Genomic DNA, 21,101 nt, shown 5'->3' on the forward strand with positions numbered 1-21,101 from the left:
TTGAGGCACTTGACACAGAAGACTTAATGACCTGGCTGTGGCCTTGCAGGTGTTCCATGAGAGCATGAGGCCGAGGCTACATGACCGTCTCCTCTACATCATTTGTTCTCAAAATTGGGACCACATGGGCCCTCACTACTGGATCAAGCAGTGCATCCAGTTGCTGCTAGTCACATCACAGTCTGGTAAGTAGTGGCGGGTGTTCAGACGTACTGCCATATTCTGCTGATGTACATATAAAAGATACACTACACAGTTTAAAAAACACTAATGTATTTTATTACTTCTCAGGTACACCAGTCCAGAACAGTTCCCAGCAAGTGTTACTACCAGGTGTGACTGCAGTCATCAGCTGGGCTGATGCAGCAGACCGGGCCAACTTTAATGTGTTTGCCAGCATCAAGGAAGAAGCGAGTGACCTTGACTCTGCGTTTGAATCTTCAGTGGAAAAGGAGGTAAAGGTGCAGTCAGTCGCCCTTCCCTTTGAGGTTGGTCATCATATAATTGTTGTGGCTCTGCCTGTGGTGGTTTACATTGATTTGTAGTGGTAGTCATTCAAAATTTTTTACTACTAAAATCCATAAAAAAAAACATTGGCTAGAACTTGAGGTTCAGAAGTAGATTGTGTGGAACATTGGACTTAATGCTCACAAATCAGCCGGTCAACTTTACTGTGGCTCTTCTTGGGTTTTCTGGTTGGTTTTTCATTCATGAGTCGAGTATGATGACGTAGTCTGGGAAACAGTTGCATGTCGGCTTTTCATGTTAGTACTTAACCACCATACGACGGTAAGTGAGGCTGCCACACAGGCTCCGGCAGAGCTGCAGGGATACGATTGTTAAGATGGCCATCTTTAATATCATGTTTACTGTGATTGTCAGCCGTGATATCATGGAATAATTTGCATGTAAGTAGGATTAAGGTTATAATACTTTACTGAAATACATACCTTTAGTTATGGGCATCATTTAGGCACCCCACTCAGTCTCCCTCAGCTGCTGTGCCATGCTGTGAGTAGCTTCCATATCTTAGGCAGAATACTGTACAGACATTAATCTTCATAAGTCCCATATAGTTACCATCCTCTGGAATATTTCATTATGTTCTCAAGTGACAAGTTAAAAGCTCCTGAATGAGACATGCTAGGTGTTGCATTCCCAGTGAGGTCAGTGTCCATGCATGTTTTTTTTTTCCTCCTGCCTGTGCTCACTGTTTCCTGCTTTAATTTGGCATGTGGTCACTAAAGCTGTTTGCTAGAACAGTCGCTTTAACTTACAGCATGACTCCCTTTATAATCTGCAGCAAAGAGTTTTTGTAACTTGTTATCCTGGGTGGTGCTGTTACTGAACATGCAGGTCCTGTTTGATGCATGCATTGTGCATCCCTCCCTGAGGCGCCACCTGGACTATTGAGGTGCTCAAGTGTTGGGTGAAACATGGCTTTGGATACTGCAGGATAAGTTGAGCTAGAAGGCCTGCCACTTTCCTCCTCCCACAATGCAGCAGGACACCTGCTCTTGTTACATTCTTGCCACTTTCCCAGTTGGAAATATTTTGAATACAAAATGTTTGGGAAAGTGGTAAGAATTTTATGATTGCACCAGTCAGCTGCCATGCTTCACTATGGAGGAAGAAAGTGGTGAGGCTTCCAGTGCAGCTTAGCCTCCAGCAGCTAAAAACACAGTTGTTCCCTCAACATCTGTATATTTTGGGACTTTCAAAACAGCTGGCAGTTTTCTGGGAAATACTAACAAAGAATGCATTATTTTCTTATGATAGTAAATCTGCATTTTAAGATTCAGTGTCCTTGAAACTTTACCCCTTATTGTGTGTTTAGGTGTTGCTGCATTGCATCCTTGCCCAAGCTCTTCCCTAAAGCAACATGAGTTGTAGCTTTGTACCATAAATGTTACAAATAGAATGGGATAATTGGTATAGTGTATCCTTTACATTTTGCTTTCTTCTTCATCCTCTTTTAAGTCTTGTGAAATTAATGTAACATTTTTATTTTTATTTTATCTTTTTTTTTCCAGGATGAAATTGACATTGAGCTGTCAACTGTCCCGGCAGATGGCTCTCAGTCCATTGATGCAACGGTGAAGATTCAGGCCAATCCAAAGGCCAACTTGCACCAGCTTCTGTCCAGGCAGGTCAGTGTTGTCCAGTGTTTGCCTGTTATGTATTGGTATTGTCACTGGGGTTCACAACATCATCATCACCTGTGTCCTGTGAAGAGTGTTGTGTGCTACACTGCTATGTGAAAAGAGAGAAAAGGGATTAGGGATGAGGTGAATATACATTTGCCCAGAACTGTCAAACTTCAAATCATGCTTAATGAAACTACTTTCATTCTTGATCGTGTTGAATGAAAATTTAGTGTGTGTGGTCAGTGCTATTTTAATGGAATTTTCTCTTGTAACAAAATTAGTTAATAGAATAATTATCTACCTCGCCATTAGAAAAGAGTTCCCTCTTGCCTAGATTTGAGTTCATGTTTGCAAAAATTGGTGAAGGAATTAGAAAATAGCTGAACAAAATGTACTGTTGTAGTTTTTGAGGGAGGAAAGTCTGACATTATTGAGTTTGGAGAGCCACACAATGAGCCTGGTGGTGCAGTGGTTGGCACACTCACCTCAGCCAAGAGGTCTGGGGTTTTAATGACACCTTTATCAACATGAGTGTTGCGTTCCAGGCCAAGTTCATGGAGGGAGTGAAGGAGGTGTGTACCTCCCAATTCCTGTCAGCAGTGGCAGAGCTGTGCCACATGGACACCAGCCTAGCAGAGTGGGTGTGGCTGCAGCTGTTCCCTCGGATATGGAAAGTTCTCAGCGAGAAACAACAACAGGTCTGTGAATAGTGATTGCTGAATTGCAAGATGAATCTCTTATACAAATTGGGCAGAGCAGAAATGTATAAATCAGCTAATATGCCTAAGCTCCTGGGCTGCTCCTTCCCACCAGGGGTTGCTGGACCTAATAGTGTGAATGATGTGTATTGAGTGTAGTGGTTTGTCTGGGCCAGTGTGTGTGGGATGCTGGCATGGTATATATGTAGATTGATAGAATATGTTAAATCAATACTCCATTCTCATATTGCAGTGTCTTTCAGTAAAAATAAGTTAATAATCACACAAGTGCTTTTAAGCTTCCAAACAATCACATTAGTGCCTTTAAACTTCCAAATTTAATTATATACCTGGCCTATATTTTTGCATGGAGTATATATCAAAACTCATCATATATTCAAGATGCAGAATTTTCAATAGTCCAAAAACAATGCATGGTAAAGCAGGACTTTTAAATCTCTTGCTTCATTTGGTGTAAGCTTTGAGTCACTGAGAAAAGACAGAAGTTAGAGGAGGTTTGAAGTGAAGGAGGGCATAAAATCATAAGGGAATGTAGTGAGAGAAATGGGTGATGTGACAGTGAATGATACCAATGCTTTAGAATGGCATAATAGTTCCCATAAGAGTAGGCAGTCATTCCAGCCACTGCTTCAGGGATCATTGTTGACACTTGGATGCTGACATTAGCCACTTTTCCAGGGCATAGCCAGTGAGGTGATACCCTTCCTGTGCTCGGGGTCACACGTCATACAGAAGGACTGCCACCCCTCAGCACTGCACACCTTTACTGAGGCCCTGGCCCAGTGCCAGCCTCCTGTCACCATCCGGCCTGCCATCATGAAGTACCTGGGTAAGAGTCACAACCTGTGGCACCGCATGACCCTCCTGCTTGAGCAGCTGGCACTGGAGCAGGGTGCCATGACCACGCCACGCTCCCTCAAGAAGGATTACCATGATTCCTTTGACATGGAGCCGGTCACCAGTCCACAGCAGGTCAGTGCAGTCATTACATTGTGGTTCAGAGCAGAACACAGGGAAGCTGCAAGAATCCAAGGCCTATGTGGCAGTCCTTATTTTAAAGATACATACCTATCTTACTTCACCTATCATCACTAGCCATAAATTTATTCATCTTTTAAAACTCCCTGTTGATTTAGCAATGACTCCCTGATTCCTAAGTTTGTTCAAGTATGTTTGACATGCACAATTTTTGGCCTGTTGTGAAATGTTAATTTCATTGATTTTCTAATCTATCAATTTATTGCAGGAGGTCCTTGACTCTTTGTCTGAGATGTATTCCCTTTTGAAAGAAGAAGATTTGTGGGCTGGACTGTGGCAGACAATAGCACATTACCCAGATACCAGATTGGTAAGTATATACTGTGTGTGTGTGTGTGTGTGTGTGTGTTCTCTGCATTTCATCTGTAATGGTATCATTCCCATGCTGTTTATGGTGTTTCTCCTCCATTTGTTGATTTTGTTGTCATTAGCATATTCTGTTTACAACCAAAAGGTCCTTGGTTCCAGTCTCTGGCTGAGCAGTTTGGGGGTACCTTGTGTTCACCTAGCAGGGAGTATCTACAAGATTATTGAGTTATGACAATGCAGCTTTTCTGGGGTGCAAGGCCACCAGTCCTTGTTCTCTGTATCTGTATGTGGATGTGGACGACCAATACCCATGCCCTTGTGTGTGTGTGTGTGTGTGTAATAATAATAATAATAATAGTAATAATAATAATAAACAGTTTATTATTAAGGCAGTTTACAAACTGAAAATGTACGGAGGGGGTGGGAAAATACTTAACATTAATCCTAAAGCTAAGTCTAATCTAGAAACGAAAATACTACTTATTGATGGCTCGCACCATGGTGGGAATTGTGCTGAATCTGTACTGGTCCATGCGTGGCGACTTTAGGGGCATTATTTGGTTGTGGTGTCTTGTGGCATGGACCAGGTGAAGCACGTCAGGCGGCAGCATGTGTTAGAGGTGTGGATGATGTAGTAGTCCCCTTCCAAACTTATTCGGAGCCTCTTGGTGCCTAGTGGATAGTCTGGACAGACTCAGGGTGGTCAGGGCTTCATCATAGGTGGTGTAGGCAGGGCTAAGGATGACCCTGCACGCCCTTTTCTGCACACTCTCCGGCTGTTGAGTTGCTGTTGAGTGTGTGTGAGGGAGGAGGACCACACTAGGGATGTAGTTAACACTTTCATGCATGTAGATTTTCTTGTAATTCACTTCCAGTTAAAATTATAAACCATGCAGATGGCTCCAGGTAACCATGTATATTAACCCTTCTCTCCACTCAGGCTGTGACGTACGAGCAGCATGGGTTCCTGGAGCAGGCTCAGGCCACCTATGAGCTGTCCATGCTGAAGGCCAAGGAGGACATGGCAGTGGTGCCGGCTCCTGGAAAGCTGCAGTCAGAAATGAAGCTCTGGGAAGAACACTGGATTAGGTAACTCACTGAAAGCTGATTGTTTATGAAAATGGCTTGTTTGTTATGTACGAGTATAATTTAACATACTTCCTGCAACAGTGGAGAAGCAGCTGCCAGTTAATCCATTGAATTGGTAGTTGCTATATTTGTCTCATAAGAATAAATAAGATGTTAAGTGCTTGAGCACTCTTGATGGTTGATTACCATAAAACCATGATTCCTCTCAATTTTTACTGCTCAAGAGAGACCCATCCATCTATCTATCTCTGATGCTTCACTCCTTCTGGGAGGCCACGGCATAAGAGCCTCCACCTTTCATCATCCAAGTGTTTCCTTTTTGCTTGCTCAAACACTTAGTCTCTTAATATCTTTTTCACATATGTACTCCTTTACTTTAGCCTTCCACCTTCCAAGTGGTGGCCTTCCTCTAATATTAGTTCTTTTAACTTCACTCATGTATGCATTCTTTACTAACTTCTCTTTATTCTCTCAATATGACCATACTATCTCAATGTGTTCCTTTTCATTCAGTTTCTTAAGTCTTTTAATCTACTTTGTTTATATATATATATATATATATATATATATATATATATATATATATATATATATATATATATATATATATATATATATATATATATATATATATATATATATATATTTGTGTTTAGAAAAAAAAATCTGATGATTTCTTTGTGTGGTAACTTTTAGGTGTGCGAAGGAGCTGAACCAATGGGACCTGGTGCAGGATTATGGCAGCAGCGAGGCCTCGGGGAACCCTCTGCTGGTGCTTGAGAGTGCCTGGAGAGTCCCCAACTGGGCACGCATGAAGGAGGCTCTGGCCCACGTGGAGCAATCTTACCCAAAGGAGCTGGCCTGGAAAGTAAGACTGGTGATGTTGGTGTTGACTCAAGACTGGTGTTGTTTCCTCATTGTGGAGGTTAAGTACATCTGCATTATGGTACATTGGTTTAATACAAGTAACATTCACAGATCAACCTGTACCGAGGCTACCTGGCCATTTGTCACCCTGAGGAGGAGCACCTGAAGCTTGTGGAGAAACTGGTGGAGGCAGCGACAGTGTACTGCATCAAGGAGTGGAAGAGACTGCCACACATTGTTTCCCACATCCATCTGCCATATTTACAAGCAGCTCAGCAGGTATCACTGACTGTTGCACATCTTGAATACACCAGCCACTTCATACTGCTTTCCTTTATTTTTTTTCAGTAGGTACTTCAGATGGTTATTGATTGTTGATATTTTAGTATCTTCTTATACCATTCTTTTCCCTTCAGACTTGGTTTGGTTTCTTTTAACAGTGCAGTGCTCTTGTTTATCTGACAGAAAATAGACGGATGTTAAGCAGAGGGCTTACATAAGTTTTTGTTTCTTCAAATTTTGGACACGTGTGTTATTTTAAATGCACAGGTGATGGAGTTGCAGGAAGCGTGCCAAATCCACCAGGGATTGGTGCACGGAAGGACCAACTCCCTGCACGACATGAAGGCCATTGTGAAGACATGGCGCAACCGCCTCCCTGTCATTGCCGACGACCTCTCCCACTGGTCAGACATCTTCACCTGGCGCCAGCACCACTACCAGTTCATTGTGGACCACTACAATGACTCTGCAGAGCACCAGGTGAGCACTGCTGCCACTCTCTTAGGTGTCTGCCTGTGGTATTTTGATTTCTTGGTTATCATAAGTGTTTACTGCTGCTGGTGTGGATCAAGTGACCATGCAATACTTATTTTTACTTGTAAATTTGCATTATGACATTTTAATCTTGGTATATTGCTGCAGAAGTTGATTTTGTTATTTTATGTCTTTGTGAATCAAATACATATTTAGTTACAGTAATAGTCATGATTGTTATGTTGCTTTAAATGTTTGTAATTCAACAAATAAACAAGAACACAAACTTTTGATGATGGTGACTTGCTAAGCTCAGTTAATTTGTCAGCTTGCATTATTAGACATGAAAGCTCCTGACTGATTGACAATTCACATCTGCATTTCCAGAGTATGCTGGGAGTGCATGCTTCAGCACAGGCAATCATTCACTTTGGCAAGATTGCCCGCAAGCACAACCTGAGCAATGTGTGTCTGGAATCTCTGTCCAGGATACACACCATTCCCTCAGTCCCAGTTGTGGACTGTTTCCAGAAAATCCGACAGCAGGTGAAGTGCTACCACCAGATGGCGATGGCTACTGGGATGGGCAAGAATGAGCTGCAGGGTGTAAGTACACCACTCCCTCTTTTACACACTTGATGAGCCACCAGTGGTGTCAACATTGTGTCATGTGTAAAATATTGGATTATATTTCCATATTGTGGTCACACAGACTAAAGGTAATAAGTTTTAGTTATAGATTAAGTTTATAACAGTTACTGATAATTTCAATACTTTAATACAAATCTGTTTGAAAATAAATGTGAAGTATTTTGTATGTTAAAGAAAAAAGCTCCAAAGCCCTATTTTATAAAAACAGTGGTAATGGGAGTAAGTTGTAATAATGCTGTTAGTTAGTGAATACATTTTTAATGAGCTGACACACTGTCCAGGGTCTGGAGGTGATTGAATCAACCAACCTCAAGTTCTTCAACAAGGACATGACGGCAGAGTTCTACGCTCTGAAGGGAATGTTCTTATCCCAGCTAAGTATGTAAACTTGTGTTTGGTGCCAAATTTATATTAATTGTTTGCAAGTTATATGGTTTTGTAAACATCAGCAATCCATAATTTAGATGGGACACAATTTCATGTTACAACCCAGATCTAGTTTATTTTGTTTATAAAATTATTAAATGGTGTGATTGGCTTACAGACAGGAGTGAAGAGGCAAACAAAGCCCTTAGTGCAGCAGTGCAACTCCATGACACACTGGTGAAGGCGTGGGCACTCTGGGGAGACTACCTGGAGGCACTGTTCACCCGCGACCCTTCCCACATGGAGTACGGGGTGTATGCCATCACCTGCTACCTGCATGCCTCACGCCACCAGAACGAGTCCAAATCCAGGAAGTATCTTGCCAAGGTGTGTATCTAGGAGTGCCTCTCCCCTTACAATTTGTGGGCTTTGCAGCTATGCCAAGAACCCATCAGTACCAACTTGTGGTTAGTTAAGTTTAGATGCCATGAAAAATTATTTGTAGGGAACCCAGTTTTTACAGCCATCTCACAGTAAATTTTGTTTTTCCAAATATTTTTCAGTTATTTAGTCAGTATTCCTTGAAAACAGCATAATGTTATGACACCATAGAAGAAACCAATTGCCTTTGCTAGTAAATATGTTTACTTCCTACTTTAATACTAACACAATTTTGTTATTTGTTGTAATATATCTGCATAATTAAACATGAAAACCCCATCAGGTTCTGTGGCTATTGAGTTATGATGACGAAGGTGGAAGTCTGAGTGAGGCTGTGGACCGCTACTGTGTGGGAGTGCCGGCAATACAGTGGTTGCCTTGGATCCCCCAGCTGCTGACCTGCCTTGTGCGGCCTGAGGGCAAGGTATGGTTCACCACATGGCCTTGTTCCTTGTTCTGTTGGTCTTAGCTGCAGACATCAGTTAATATATTTCCATTAGGTTTATTTAACAGATTTAACATAAACCATTAGATGTGGAATTATATTTTCTGTATGATCTCAGCTTCATGTTCAAGAATCTGGCATGAGTCAAGATTTTAAGAGGGAGCAAACACAGCACAAAATTGCAATCTGTCAGTGTGAGGTATATCAGAAAACTCGGTTCATTCAAGCTAATCCGTACTCAGTCACTTATTTAGCTATCCTTATGGCAGACACACGGCTGGCTGTCATCCACTTGATACTGGTCATGTTTTGTCTTTTGCAAGTCAAAGATATTTCGTCCATAAATGTATAATTGAACAGTATTGAAAGAGGAACTAGATTGAAAGTGCTGATTATTACACTGCATTTATTACATTTATTATTCATTTTTTTACTTCCACCTGACCTTCATTCCTGCTTCATCATGACCTCATATTCATCATCACTTACACTCATACTTAGTGGTGATTTAATGGGTGATGAATGACATGCCCACTGTAATTTCAGGTCATCATTAATTTACTGAACCAAGTTGGACGGATGTTCCCCCAGGCAGTGTACTTCCCTATCAGGACATTATACCTCACCCTCAAGATAGAGCAGCGCGGGAGGATCAGAAGTGGTAGGTCCCCCAAGGGCTTGGTACTGCACCACAAGTGTACACATACACAATGTTGATTGAGGGTCTCTGCTAAGGTAGTGTTAAATGAGGTGGATCCTCATGTGGGTGTGGATAAGTAGAATGTTTCACAAATGTTTAGTTTCAGGTTCATCTTGCAAATGTTTTGCACATTATTTTCTTGTTTTTGCAGATTTATTTGTTTTCATACTGACATTACATCATTTATACGTGATCAATAGAAGATAAGGTAGATCCAACCCTTATTATTAATACATCTTTTTTCATAATAGGTCTCTCCCCTTATGTAGATCCAGCAGCTGTTGCTTCTCAAAGGGCTCAACAGCAGAGCCAGCAGCAGCAACAACAGTCACAGCCACAGGCACAGCAGACACCACAGGCTCAGCAGCAGTCCCAGATTGGTGGGCAGCAGCAGGGCACAGAGACGGCTGGCTCCATCAAGGCCACGGAGCCCATGTGGCGGTGCTCACGCATCATGCACATGCAGAAGGAGCTGCATCCCACCGTGCTGGCGTCTCTGGAGGGAATTGTGGACCAGGTGATATTTGGCACCATGCCATCCATTACTTTGCAGGAACTTCTCTGAAGAGAGTCACACCGAAAAGGGTTCAATTCTGCAATTTTGGGCTTTTTTTTTTTTTTTTTTTTTTTTTTTTTTTTTTCCTCCGTTTTCCAGTAGTTTTAGTTGTAGTGTAGGTGTAGTGGTATTGTTAGAGACGTTTGAATTTCCGGAACAGTAATGCAGCAGAAAAATCTGGTGAGGCACATGTGTGATCCTTGTGTCCTTTGTGAATTTATACGTGGGTCTTCATCTCATAATCTGACCTCTCTCATAGACATTCAGTTAGGAAAAGCTTAAGATAGTGAGCAATCATAAGTTTAGTTGAGAATTATTGGGTTCTTTAATGCAAATTTCAGAAAGATTGAAATTCAGTTTAACACCTCATCCCCCCACCAGATGGTTTGCTTCCGGGAGTACTGGGATGAGGTCGTGTTGCGACAGCTGCGACAGGCACTGACAAAGTGTTATGCTGTGGCCTTTGAGAACTCTGGAGCTGTTTCTGAGGCAAACATAACACCACATACACTGTCATTTGTTAAGAAGCTTGTCTCAACATTTGGCATTGGTATTGGTAAGTATTATTTGTAGTTTTAGTGTACCATTCAAATCCCCTTGAATGAAGTAGAAATAAGAAATTTGTGTCTTAATCAGTCATTAGCTGCTATAGCATAATGTCTCCTATTGTTACTATATCCCTTGTCATATATAACTTAATAATAATTGACATGTACTAGTTGCTTTGGTGTGCAGACAGAAACTCCACTACACCCTCTTTTGGTGATTGGACAAAACTGGCATTGTATAATTACTTTTCACATGTTAGAAAGTTAATCCATTCTTGGTGTGAGATGCAATTTTGTGTTTTCAGAAAACATCAGCAGCTCAGTGAGTGGTGGAGGACAGTACGCCAGCGCTGCCTCCGAGTCACTGGCCAGACGGGCACAGGCAACAGTCCAGGATCCTGTGTTCCACAAAATGAAGGGCCAGTTCACCACAGACTTTGACTTCATACAGCTGGGAGCCATGAAATTACACAGCTTGATTCACAAGCTGAAAAAGTGGATCAAGATTTTGGAAGCCAGAGTGAAGCTTCTCCCAAAGTAAGTGTTTTCTAGAGTCGTATACAAATTATATACTACCCATGTACTTACAAAGCTGACATCAGCGTGATGGCCAGAGACAAGGCACCAACATGTTCACACACATACATTCCCCAAAGATAAATCAATTTAATATTAGTATTTTCATAATATATTACAATATTGAAAGTGCCTTTAATGCTTATACAAACACAAATATTAGTAGTACTAGACTAAGTGTTTACACTTTATTCCTTCAGATGGTTCCTGATTGAGGAAAAATGCCGGTACCTGAGCAACTTCAGTCTTCAGACAGCTGAAGTGGAGTTGCCTGGAGAATTCTTGTTGCCAAAGGTTAATTGCATTAGTCTTTGTAGTTTAATTTGTGTTTCCCTTATTTTGCTTCCAAGCAGTTTATGTGTGTAAGAGGCAGGAATAGCAAATGATTGCAACTAGAAGGTTAGGTGAGCTCCCTTAGTATTGCTGCAACACTCCCTTACTGGGTTTTGTGATCCAAGGTTGAGCTCCCCATGCACCATTTTGCTGATAAGAGCTGATGCATAACACTGCCTATTTATTCTTGGTTCTTGTCACTCATCATTTATATTGGTATTGCACAAACTACTCGTGATGTTTTGTAACGGTAAGTTTTTTGACAGGGTACTTATTTTCTCTTTTCATCACTTATATTGGTGTAGCATGGACTACTCGTGGTCTTTGCAACAGGGTATATTTTCTGACTTTTTCTTTCCAGCATTCTCACTACTACATTAGAATAGCTCGCTTCATGCCACGGGTGGACATAGTACAGAAGCACGGCACTGCTGCCAGGCGTCTCCACATCCGGGGCCACAACGGCAGGATGTATCCGTACCTCGTTGTCAACGACTACTCCCTGAGTGACGCTCGTCGAGAGGAACGTGTCCTCCAGCTACTCAGGATGTTGAACCACTTCTTTGCAAAGCAGAAGGTGAGCTTATATTCTGAAGCTTATGTTGGCAGGTTGGTACATTCTGGTTTTGAATGGGTTGTATTTTGTGAAACTCATGAGTGCATAGAATCAACAAGCAAAAAGTGGCATGCCTAAATACAGAAGAGGCTGGTGGAGTGATATTACTTTAAAAAAATTAAAATGATGTATTATTTAAAGTGGGAATCACCATTGTTAATATTTTGTAAAGCAGGTTACACATCGACCATCAGCCAGTGTTGGAATTATTGAATCCCACAAATATAGTCAGCCCTTAACATTTATAGATTTGTATCAGAAGTGTTTCTGTGGAATTGAATATTCCCACAGCCAGTCTTTTTGTCACTTACTGATAGCCTTCCAGTCCATACTGTCATGAGCAATTTGTCCATCCAATCTTTACCCTTGATCTTTCCTGGGGATTTAATTCCATCCATTTCTAATTTTGCACATGAGGCATCAAAGTAAAGTGTTATATTATTCTGCAGGAAACTAGTCGGCGTTTAGTGAATCTAAGTGTGAGCAGAGTAGTGGCCGTGTCTCCCCAGATGAGGTTAGTGGAGGACAATGTGTCCTCCCTTTCTCTTCTGGACATTTACAAGTTAAGGTGTGCTAAAAGACAACTGGAGCCTGACACACCTGTCACAAGATACTATGAAAGGCTGGCAACCGTGCAGGTAAAACTTTTTTCCATCTCCTTGCTGTTCAGATATTGTGAGGTATCTTTATTTGAGGAACTCTCATTATTCTTGCTGCTTAGTCCTTGTTTTTATTGCTATTTCCATCATTGTAATTGTGAAATTGAAATTAATTACATCAAATTACTGTATTTGATGACTCATAAGACGCATCCAGTTTTGGCAGACATTAAAATGAAAAAAAGATAAATGAGCGGATATAAGCTCTGAATATGAAGTGAAGGATTTCATCTAATATTTGAAGACTCGCATGCATTTAGATCATTATTAGACCCCAATATTTTGCATTTAAAAACTTAAATATTTGCTAGTAGCCTACCTACCGGTCCTGTTGTGAGATGCAAACATGTACCTGGCATATGGCATTGGCATTGGCAGTGACTGTGAGAGACTACAGGGGTAATAAAATGAACAAGAATGTTGAAAGATAGTGCAATTTTAATTGTATGAAAGTGTGTCTTACCTCAAGGAGCAACAGCATCAGACTGCAAAGAACGCAGTGAAGCTTGCTGTGTCACCGGGTTCGGCGTGTAACCGACCGTGTGTTTGTTTTGGTACATGCAATGTGCAATGTGTGGTGCATGGTCATTTATTTAGGCAAATTCTTCCTGACTGGTGTCATTCTGTGTGAATTACCAGTAAGTATGACCTGTTATATATTTTTACCGTGAAAGAAAGAGTCGTTTTGTTTACATGTGCGAAGATGTCTGGGGTTTGATTTTAGAGCCTCTGTTGCCATAGATGTACCACCAACCACTGCATCAATCCTGAACCTTGGCCGCATTGGATGCAGGCTTTTTTTTTTTTTTTTTTTTTTTTTTTTTTTTTTTTTTTTTTTTTTTTTTTTTTTTTAGAAAAGGTGCATCTTATGAGCCATCAAATACAGTAAATGTCTCAAATTATGTATTAAAAATGTTAATCTCTATAGAATATTTTTAAAGAACATATAATACTTTGATACAGGGCACATTATAATGATGAAATAACTTAAGTGTTATTGTTACACTGCTTCACTGCCTCTTCCCTACAGGCCCGAGGGTCCCAGGCGTCCCACCAGGTGCTGCGGGACATTGTGAAGGAGGTGCAGAATGCCATGGTGCCACGGACCATGCTGCGGGACTGGGCCCTCACCACCTACCCCAACCCCACACACTACTGGACCTTCAGGAAGATTGTGAGTGTTGTGAAGTCAATGCAGCACTGAGGTAGTTCAGATGCATAGAATGGAGGCAAAGAGTGACAGTCCTGACCAAGAGAGTGTATACATGCATCATAGATTTTGGGTGATGAAAATGCATGTAAAAGAAAGGATTGAAAAAATGAGGAGCAAAGGATTAAAGCAAAACACATTCAATAATAGATGTGAAATTAGGTACATCACTGTTCTTGCAGTGAGAGCGAGTCACTTCAAATCATTCACAGAGTACATTAAACTGCTTGATGTGACTCATTCATTGACTTCTGAGGTGCTATAGTTTTGTTACATAACACACTTCACAATGAACATTTTCTATTTTAATCTGTTTCAGCTCACTGTGCAGCTGGCTCTCATTGGACTGATGGAGTACCTGCTGCACCTGACCAAGCTGTACCCAGACATGATGTATGTTCACCAGGACTCTGGACTCATCAACGTGGCTTACTTCAAGTTCAGCATTGATGATGCCAAAGGTGGGTGCCTCACCACTGGTTTCATTACTTGAATATGGACACACACACACACACACACACACACACACACACACTAATGTTTCCCCAATTTCATCTTCAGGGGAGTTGGATGGTAACCGTCCCGTGCCATTCCGGCTGACCCCTAACTTGGCCGAGCTGGTGACAAGCATTGGGGTGTCAGGTCCCTTCACAGCCTCCATGGTGGCCACTGCACGGTGCCTGGCCACTCCATCCTTCAAGGTCAGCGCCCTCCTCAGAGCCATCATGAGGGATGAGATCATCACCTGGCACAAGGTAAGTTTGGGCTTTGTGCTTCTTCATGAAAGCTGTGGAGATATCTTGCTTAGTGTCTGGAAAAATCCAAACTGGCATGTTTTTCATGTGGCAGTGTGTTCAGCTTTGTGTTCTTCATCAACTCATGTTGCCAGAGTCTGATATGGTTACATCTGGTTACATCAATTTGTGGGCTGGTACTGGCAGGGATGCACATGCACAATTCAAGCAGCTGTCTGGCATCAAAGGAGGAAAGCATTCTTGACCATTCTCCACCTGGAATTATTATTTATTTATTTTTCCTGGAATCTTTTAACAAGGTGAATATATTATGACCAGTGATGTGCAAGATGATCATAATGTATTGGATGGAGGCAAGGAAATTTATCCATTTCTGATATTGCTAGATGTATGAAATGCTTCAAGCCATCCGTGGCAAGTGAAGGCTTCCACCTAGTTATCATGAAAGGATCTGGATGGCCAAGTATTACAAAAGTGACTGAAAACAGTGAGAGTTAGTCTTATTAGGTTTTGATTCTGCAGTCTTTCTAGGCCCACAAAATTATTGACTGATAACCTCATGAGGAGAGAAGTACCTTCTGATAAACTACCACATAACCCTCGTTACCTATACTGTAAATTGTGTACTGTAATTCATGTAAACTTCCTACAATTAGAAACTACATCTTTATTTCAATGATAGGCATCAAGGCTCATTACCTTCTTTGACTGCTCACTGTGTGTTCAGGCACCATACTCTCCACCACACCTAGATCCCAGGCTGAAAGTATCACAAAGTGAGGCTTTATTTCACTCAACAGATATTACAGCACTTCACTTGTGGCCCAAGAAAGTCTGAGAGCACAATTGCATGATACTTAGGCTCTAAGGAAGATTTGCATCGGCAGGCAAGTGTCAGAATGGAGGAAGGCTTCTAACTTGTAGTGACTAAACAACACAGCAGGGCCAACTCATTACTTTCTTCATTGAATACCGCAAAGACTTTTTAAGTGCACTGCACTTACAGCATTAGATACCACAAAGACTTTTTAAGTGCACTGCACTTACATTAGAAAACACAAGTTCAGTTAGGTACATATAGTACATGGCTCTAAATTGCTTGTGGGAAAATTTTTGTGGTGGAGATGGTGCTCATATGTAAAGAAATGGCTGGTGGCATACTCATCTCTCTTCTGTCTTCAGCTGTGGTCAATCAATTTTGTTGTGTGGATGATGGACAGCCTGTAGTGCACTCATGAGTTGTAAGTGTCTGTACACCACCACCATCACAGTCCTCCCTCCACAGCCAGGGGACTCCAGCAATTTGCTTGTCATGCACTGCAGCATATCATAGTCAGTAAGCATTGTGAAGTCCTCAGAGTTAGTACGGCTGAATGGCATATACCTTGTGCTAGGTTATTGATCATGAATTTGTGCCGTACAATATGCATAAGTTCTCTTATGGGAAGAGAAAGTGCTATACTGTCACTCTTCAACTCACTACAAATGCACTACAAGACATCTGTCAACAAAATAACATAATTTGTGTCAATGAGGCTACAACAGTTGATAAAGAGAAGAGAGATGCCTGTGGCACTAATCATGTGATAACAAATTAACACTGTCTCCATCATGTAAGGTTCAGAGCCATCAACTTCATATAATTGAACCATTGTGTTTTCTAACATTAAAACATGCAGTGCTTTACTGTGCTGTTTGTTGAGAGAAGCATCACCCTTCTTTGCAGTATTTAATGAAGAAAAATGCAAGTTTTCCCTGCTGTGTCTGTTTAGTCACTACCAAGCTAGGAACCATGCCTCTATCTACTCTGGAGCCTGTCCCTGTTATGTCACTAGCCTGCAAGTGCAAAACTTAATAAGAGTGATTTTTGAGCCCTAAAATTTATGTAATAGTGCTCTCAGGTTTTGTTGTGCCACAAGTGTAGTCCTGTACTGCCTCTTGAGTGAAGTGTTGCCTCATTTTGTTATATTTTAAGCCTGGAATAAAGATTAGGTGAACTGTCTTGTGCTGAACACCAGACAATCTATGCACTAATAGAAGATTATGAGCTGGTGTCCCTCCTACATAAAAAATAATAAAATAATAAAGTGAAGTTGCTCCATAAGTACTCAACAACAAGATGAAAATCTTAAGTTGTAATAACTGAAGTTCAATTAAATTATACAGCATACTTAACAGTTCATCTGATGACTAACACTTAAGAGTGATGTTGACCCTTGGATGGACTGGGAACATCTGGAGTGACAACACAAAAATTGCTTCACAGCCACTTTTGTGCTATAAGGGGAAAAATGCAAATGTGTGAATCATTAAAATGCAAATACAGCAAGAGCTAGGTAAATAACTTCAACATGTGGGCATTCATTGAGATTTATAGTTAATTTCTAAAATGTTACTCTACAGCAGTTCTATAATTACAAATTTCAGGTTGTAATAGCAGGAGGTCTCCCATTATAACTTGAAGTTGAATATCATAGGTGGCAGAGTTGGATAATTATCCATTTCTCATGTCTGCTGCAGATGCAGCAAATTTCTGGACATTCCCAGTTACATCATGAAAGCTGTTAAGCTGAAATGGCAATCCATAGCGAAGGTTGACATAATGACTTGCCTCTTCATTGAAGCAGTTCTCCTCTATATTCCGGCAGCAGCAACACGAGGCAGGGGCAGTGGAGGGCAGTCAGGGGTCTGGCGCCATGGAGGGGGAGACACTCATCACTCGGGTCAACAAGGCAGTGACGGCCATCACAACACGCATCCAATCCCTGGCATCCAGCGATGGTGCGGACAACAAGGTGAGCTGTCTGCCTCACTTCTGTTGAAATTAAGTCCTGATAAATGAAGGACTTGTGAACAGTGTGAGAAAAGTAGTTACACCAGCTGAAAGGAACAGAAATATAGTTTTTTCTAAGATTTCATTGCAATGTTTAGTAGTTTCTTAAGAGTACAAAGACAGTGAGTGTGATGGTGAATAAAGGCCGATATTGCTATAAGATAAGTGCATAATGAATGTGAATGTCTTGGATACAGTTACCTAGGTAAGGTGAAAGGGACTTTTAAAAGTCTTTTTGGGAAGATTTGGCTTATGCAGTTGATTGATGGACTAGAAGTTTTCTTGTGCTTCACCTTCATTATGAGGGGATATGATCTTGCATTTCAATACAGCAGGTGTAGGATTGTAGATGATGCATTACATGTCAGGCATCAATGCCATTCCGCTTCTCGATGCAGTTAAGAATATAGAAGTATATTTCTAATTTTTCTGGAAACTTAGATGTGTCATTTATATTTGCAGGTGACTCAACTTGTGCGAGCAGTAAATTGTGTGGACAACCTGTGCAGGATGGACCCGGCCTGGCACCCTTGGCTCTAGGCATCACCCTCTCTTTGTGTCTAGAGTTTATTTGTACAACAGTGTTGTGATTTTTTAGGATTGCTTATTTAATGTATGAACATATGTGGTAGATATTAAAATACAAATTGTAAGATTTGTAAAAATATTTACAAAGGAAGAAAATTTGTGTATTTGTCTTCATTCCATTGGGAACAATTTCATCCTAAGTTAAATTGCAGTTTGGTTTTGGACCAAATTTTGGCATGGCAGACCAAATCTAGGCATGGCAGACTGCCAGGCATCACTGGAGGCAGTGCACCATTCAGGCCACCAGCGTTGCCACTGACACAAAAACTTTAGAGGAGAGATTATTGGAGTGTGTAATCAGAAAGTAGTCTGTATTCTTTCACAACCAGATTTTATATTTATGTTTTGTAAATGAAGTTTTTATATATACATATGACTAATGCATCTGCGTTTTAATGTAATTTTTTGACCTCTTTTGATTTTCTACAATTTTTTGTTTTGATTTATAAATTTTATTTATTTTATTTACTACAATTTTTTGTTTTGATTTATAAATTTTATTTATTTTATTTACTAACTTTTTTTTTCTCTTTTTTTTTCTTTTGAGCATATTTGTGAGTGTGACTGAGAACTTGAAGCTCAAACAGTAAAACATAGGAAAGACTGAGACCCTTCACATACTACATGCCCCTTAACTACTGCACAGGAGGACAGCTGACTGCTTGCCTCTCTGGAAATCTCTGTGTCTATAGAGTGGCCGTGAACCTCAAGCCGACATCACATTGCCACAGAGATAGTGAGCAAAAGTGTGTATGTGTGTGTGTGTGTGTGTGTAGACAATATTGGATAGTATTGAAAATTAGATATCACCACACTAAAAACAGGAGAGAATGGGTTGTCTAATCAGAAAATGTCCTCATAGAAGCAAACGCACCCAGCCACCCTACTTAACCAGTATATGGTAGGTTGACATCAGCAAGGGGGTGGCCGTCGTGACACCGCACCCAAACCCCCACACACACAATGAATTGTTCCACATCATGATACATTGCTCTGTATCTCACTAAAGTGCATCCATGCTCGCCACCTGAAAATATAGCCCAGTCATGTGACACGATTTATCACCGACAGAGAGCAGTTACTGTTTCCCAGTGATGGATGATGGAGGTTAGGGTGAGGCCCCAGTCTTGCCACATATTGGTGTCACTGCATGCTAAGCTCTTGCTGGGAGGTTAATGGCCGGCTGTCACGAGTTCAGTACGTGATCAGGATCATGCATACACACACATACACATTCATTCTCAGATACTGCCCAAGACCGAATTAAGACCCATCCTTGCCCCTGTATCTTACAGGAAGAGGACAGACCTTCACTGACCTCTGCATGTGGGTCAGCTGCACAAACATCTTGATCTCTCCTTAACACGACCTGACAGCTGAACTGGCCTATCCATGCTACACTTATAATACAAATTTCAAACAGTCAAATAATTCTATCACTCCTATCATAGTCACATACAGTATACTATATGCTCTCCATTCAGTCCTACCATACACAATCAGCTATTCTTCCTTGTTCCACAGGCCTCCCTCTTGTTTCTAATATTGTCTTCACACAGTCCATTCACCCGATTCATGATCTTCCCTTTAACCTTCCACATCTTACATCCAGTCTACTACTCAACAAATGCTCTTCATTCATTCTCTCCACGTGGCCAAACTGGTAACACTTCCTCTGCCCCATCAGCCATCTCTCTTTCATTATTTCACTATAAAATTACATTCACCTTCTTGCTATCTACGCTTAGTACCCTCCATCAGCACTATTACTTAACACTGTCACGCTAAAATTTCAAACTTTCACTCACACTTCCAAATTTCATCTTCGGTACCTTTCTCTCCTCACAGTACGGTCACAGTAAAGATGATTCAGATTCCATTCTCTCTCAGCATTCACTAGATTAATTCCTTTACGTAACATTCACAGTCACCCAATCAGCTCCCTCAAAAAGGGATTGGGGGTAGTCTAGAGAAGGCAAACAATTCAGGGACTGGAGAGCAGAATCACTTCCCTTCCTCTCTTTGGTTCCTTGTCTTTTCGTTGGGTGTTAATTACATAGGAAGAATCCCAAAATCCCTCGCTCCGTCACTTTTTGTTGCACCTTACGATGCGCAGTGAATATGGTGGCAGAATTCTTACTCCCCCACCACAGAGATAACGAAGAAACTGAAAATCATCTCTTGCACTCAATGTCACACACTGCAATTTCAACTTTTTCAAAATAAGTGAACGCATGAAGTTCGAAAACAGCCAATGGGGGTCAGGAGCACAGATCATTAACAACTATCAAAGCAGCAATGGCGGCGTGGACAGTAATCGGCATTTTACTTCCTCTTTTACGCGGCAGTGACATGAAGAGCGTGGCGTGCGTGCAGATCATTGGGATGTAGGAAGCGGAGCGAGTGACCAAATTGTTGCGCGCGGACACGAACACTCTTTTATCTCCGCCAGCATCAGTGGGCAGACAGCGCAAGGACGATGCTCTGTTTTGACATCCCGAGGTGGACCGTGTCTCCTGGGCTTTGTGCAGGACGTAGTGTATGGAAAGCAAACAAGGAGACGTCTTCATTTGCCTACAAGCTTTGTGTATGTACTCGTATGTATGTGGGTGTGTGTGTGTGTGTGGATGGATGGCTGTGTGAACACGTGCATGATAGGAACGTCTAGAGGGAGAGTATTAGATGTCTATTCTTACACGTTTCGGCTTCTCATCACTTAACAGGCTCTCGTGAAAGTTGTTCAGGTTTTCGGCGATGCTTTCATGACTAGTGTTAGTTTATTAGCACTTATATCATCAGTGAGAAAACAGCCACGATAACCTGAGTAATAATTCCGGTGGCCCTCGAAAATACTTCATGAAGCACAAAGGAGTTTAAGAATACGAGCACAAGTGATGAC

The 21,101-nt window shown here is 41.3% G+C and overlaps 1 protein-coding gene and 1 long non-coding RNA gene across 12 annotated transcripts in view; one reads left to right on the plus strand and one right to left on the minus strand.

Moving 5' to 3' along the window:
- LOC135112345 (transformation/transcription domain-associated protein-like) overlaps positions 1–18,584 on the plus strand; it is a 36,601-nt gene extending 18,017 nt beyond the window's left edge. For 4 of the 9 annotated variants that reach the window (XM_064026705.1, XM_064026703.1, XM_064026710.1 and 1 more), the window contains 26 exons: positions 50–185; positions 292–488; positions 2,034–2,150; positions 2,693–2,845; positions 3,545–3,838; positions 4,113–4,214; positions 5,154–5,302; positions 5,999–6,170; positions 6,281–6,448; positions 6,719–6,931; positions 7,313–7,531; positions 7,858–7,954; positions 8,121–8,329; positions 8,667–8,807; positions 9,375–9,489; positions 9,780–10,045; positions 10,466–10,640; positions 10,938–11,169; positions 11,409–11,502; positions 11,903–12,118; positions 12,607–12,795; positions 13,847–13,990; positions 14,346–14,487; positions 14,588–14,781; positions 17,409–17,576; positions 18,077–18,584. In XM_064026705.1, coding sequence (XP_063882775.1) covers positions 50–185; positions 292–488; positions 2,034–2,150; positions 2,693–2,845; positions 3,545–3,838; positions 4,113–4,214; positions 5,154–5,302; positions 5,999–6,170; positions 6,281–6,448; positions 6,719–6,931; positions 7,313–7,531; positions 7,858–7,954; positions 8,121–8,329; positions 8,667–8,807; positions 9,375–9,489; positions 9,780–10,045; positions 10,466–10,640; positions 10,938–11,169; positions 11,409–11,502; positions 11,903–12,118; positions 12,607–12,795; positions 13,847–13,990; positions 14,346–14,487; positions 14,588–14,781; positions 17,409–17,576; positions 18,077–18,154 — 4,380 coding nt within the window. In that variant the 3' untranslated portion in view covers positions 18,155–18,584. The remainder of the gene's footprint in view (positions 1–49; positions 186–291; positions 489–2,033; positions 2,151–2,692; positions 2,846–3,544; positions 3,839–4,112; positions 4,215–5,153; positions 5,303–5,998; positions 6,171–6,280; positions 6,449–6,718; positions 6,932–7,312; positions 7,532–7,857; positions 7,955–8,120; positions 8,330–8,666; positions 8,808–9,374; positions 9,490–9,779; positions 10,046–10,465; positions 10,641–10,937; positions 11,170–11,408; positions 11,503–11,902; positions 12,119–12,606; positions 12,796–13,846; positions 13,991–14,345; positions 14,488–14,587; positions 14,782–17,408; positions 17,577–18,076) is intronic. The other 5 variants (XM_064026707.1, XM_064026711.1, XM_064026706.1 and 2 more) reach the window with 4 other exon arrangements.
- Positions 14,775–21,101, minus strand: part of LOC135112347 (uncharacterized) — a 42,349-nt gene continuing 36,022 nt past the window's right edge. The window contains exons 4-7 of one of the 3 annotated variants that reach the window (XR_010274286.1): positions 17,393–17,596; positions 16,977–17,058; positions 15,481–15,541; positions 14,775–15,036 (exon numbers count right to left, since the gene is read on the minus strand). This is a non-coding gene — a long non-coding RNA (uncharacterized LOC135112347). Of the gene's footprint in view, positions 15,037–15,480; positions 15,542–16,957; positions 17,059–17,392; positions 17,597–21,101 lie in introns of all 3 variants that reach the window. The other 2 variants (XR_010274283.1, XR_010274284.1) reach the window with 2 other exon arrangements.

Source organism: Scylla paramamosain, chromosome 23 (genome assembly GCF_035594125.1).
Source record: "Scylla paramamosain isolate STU-SP2022 chromosome 23, ASM3559412v1, whole genome shotgun sequence".
NCBI classification, from domain to species: Eukaryota; Metazoa; Arthropoda; class Malacostraca; order Decapoda; family Portunidae; genus Scylla; species Scylla paramamosain.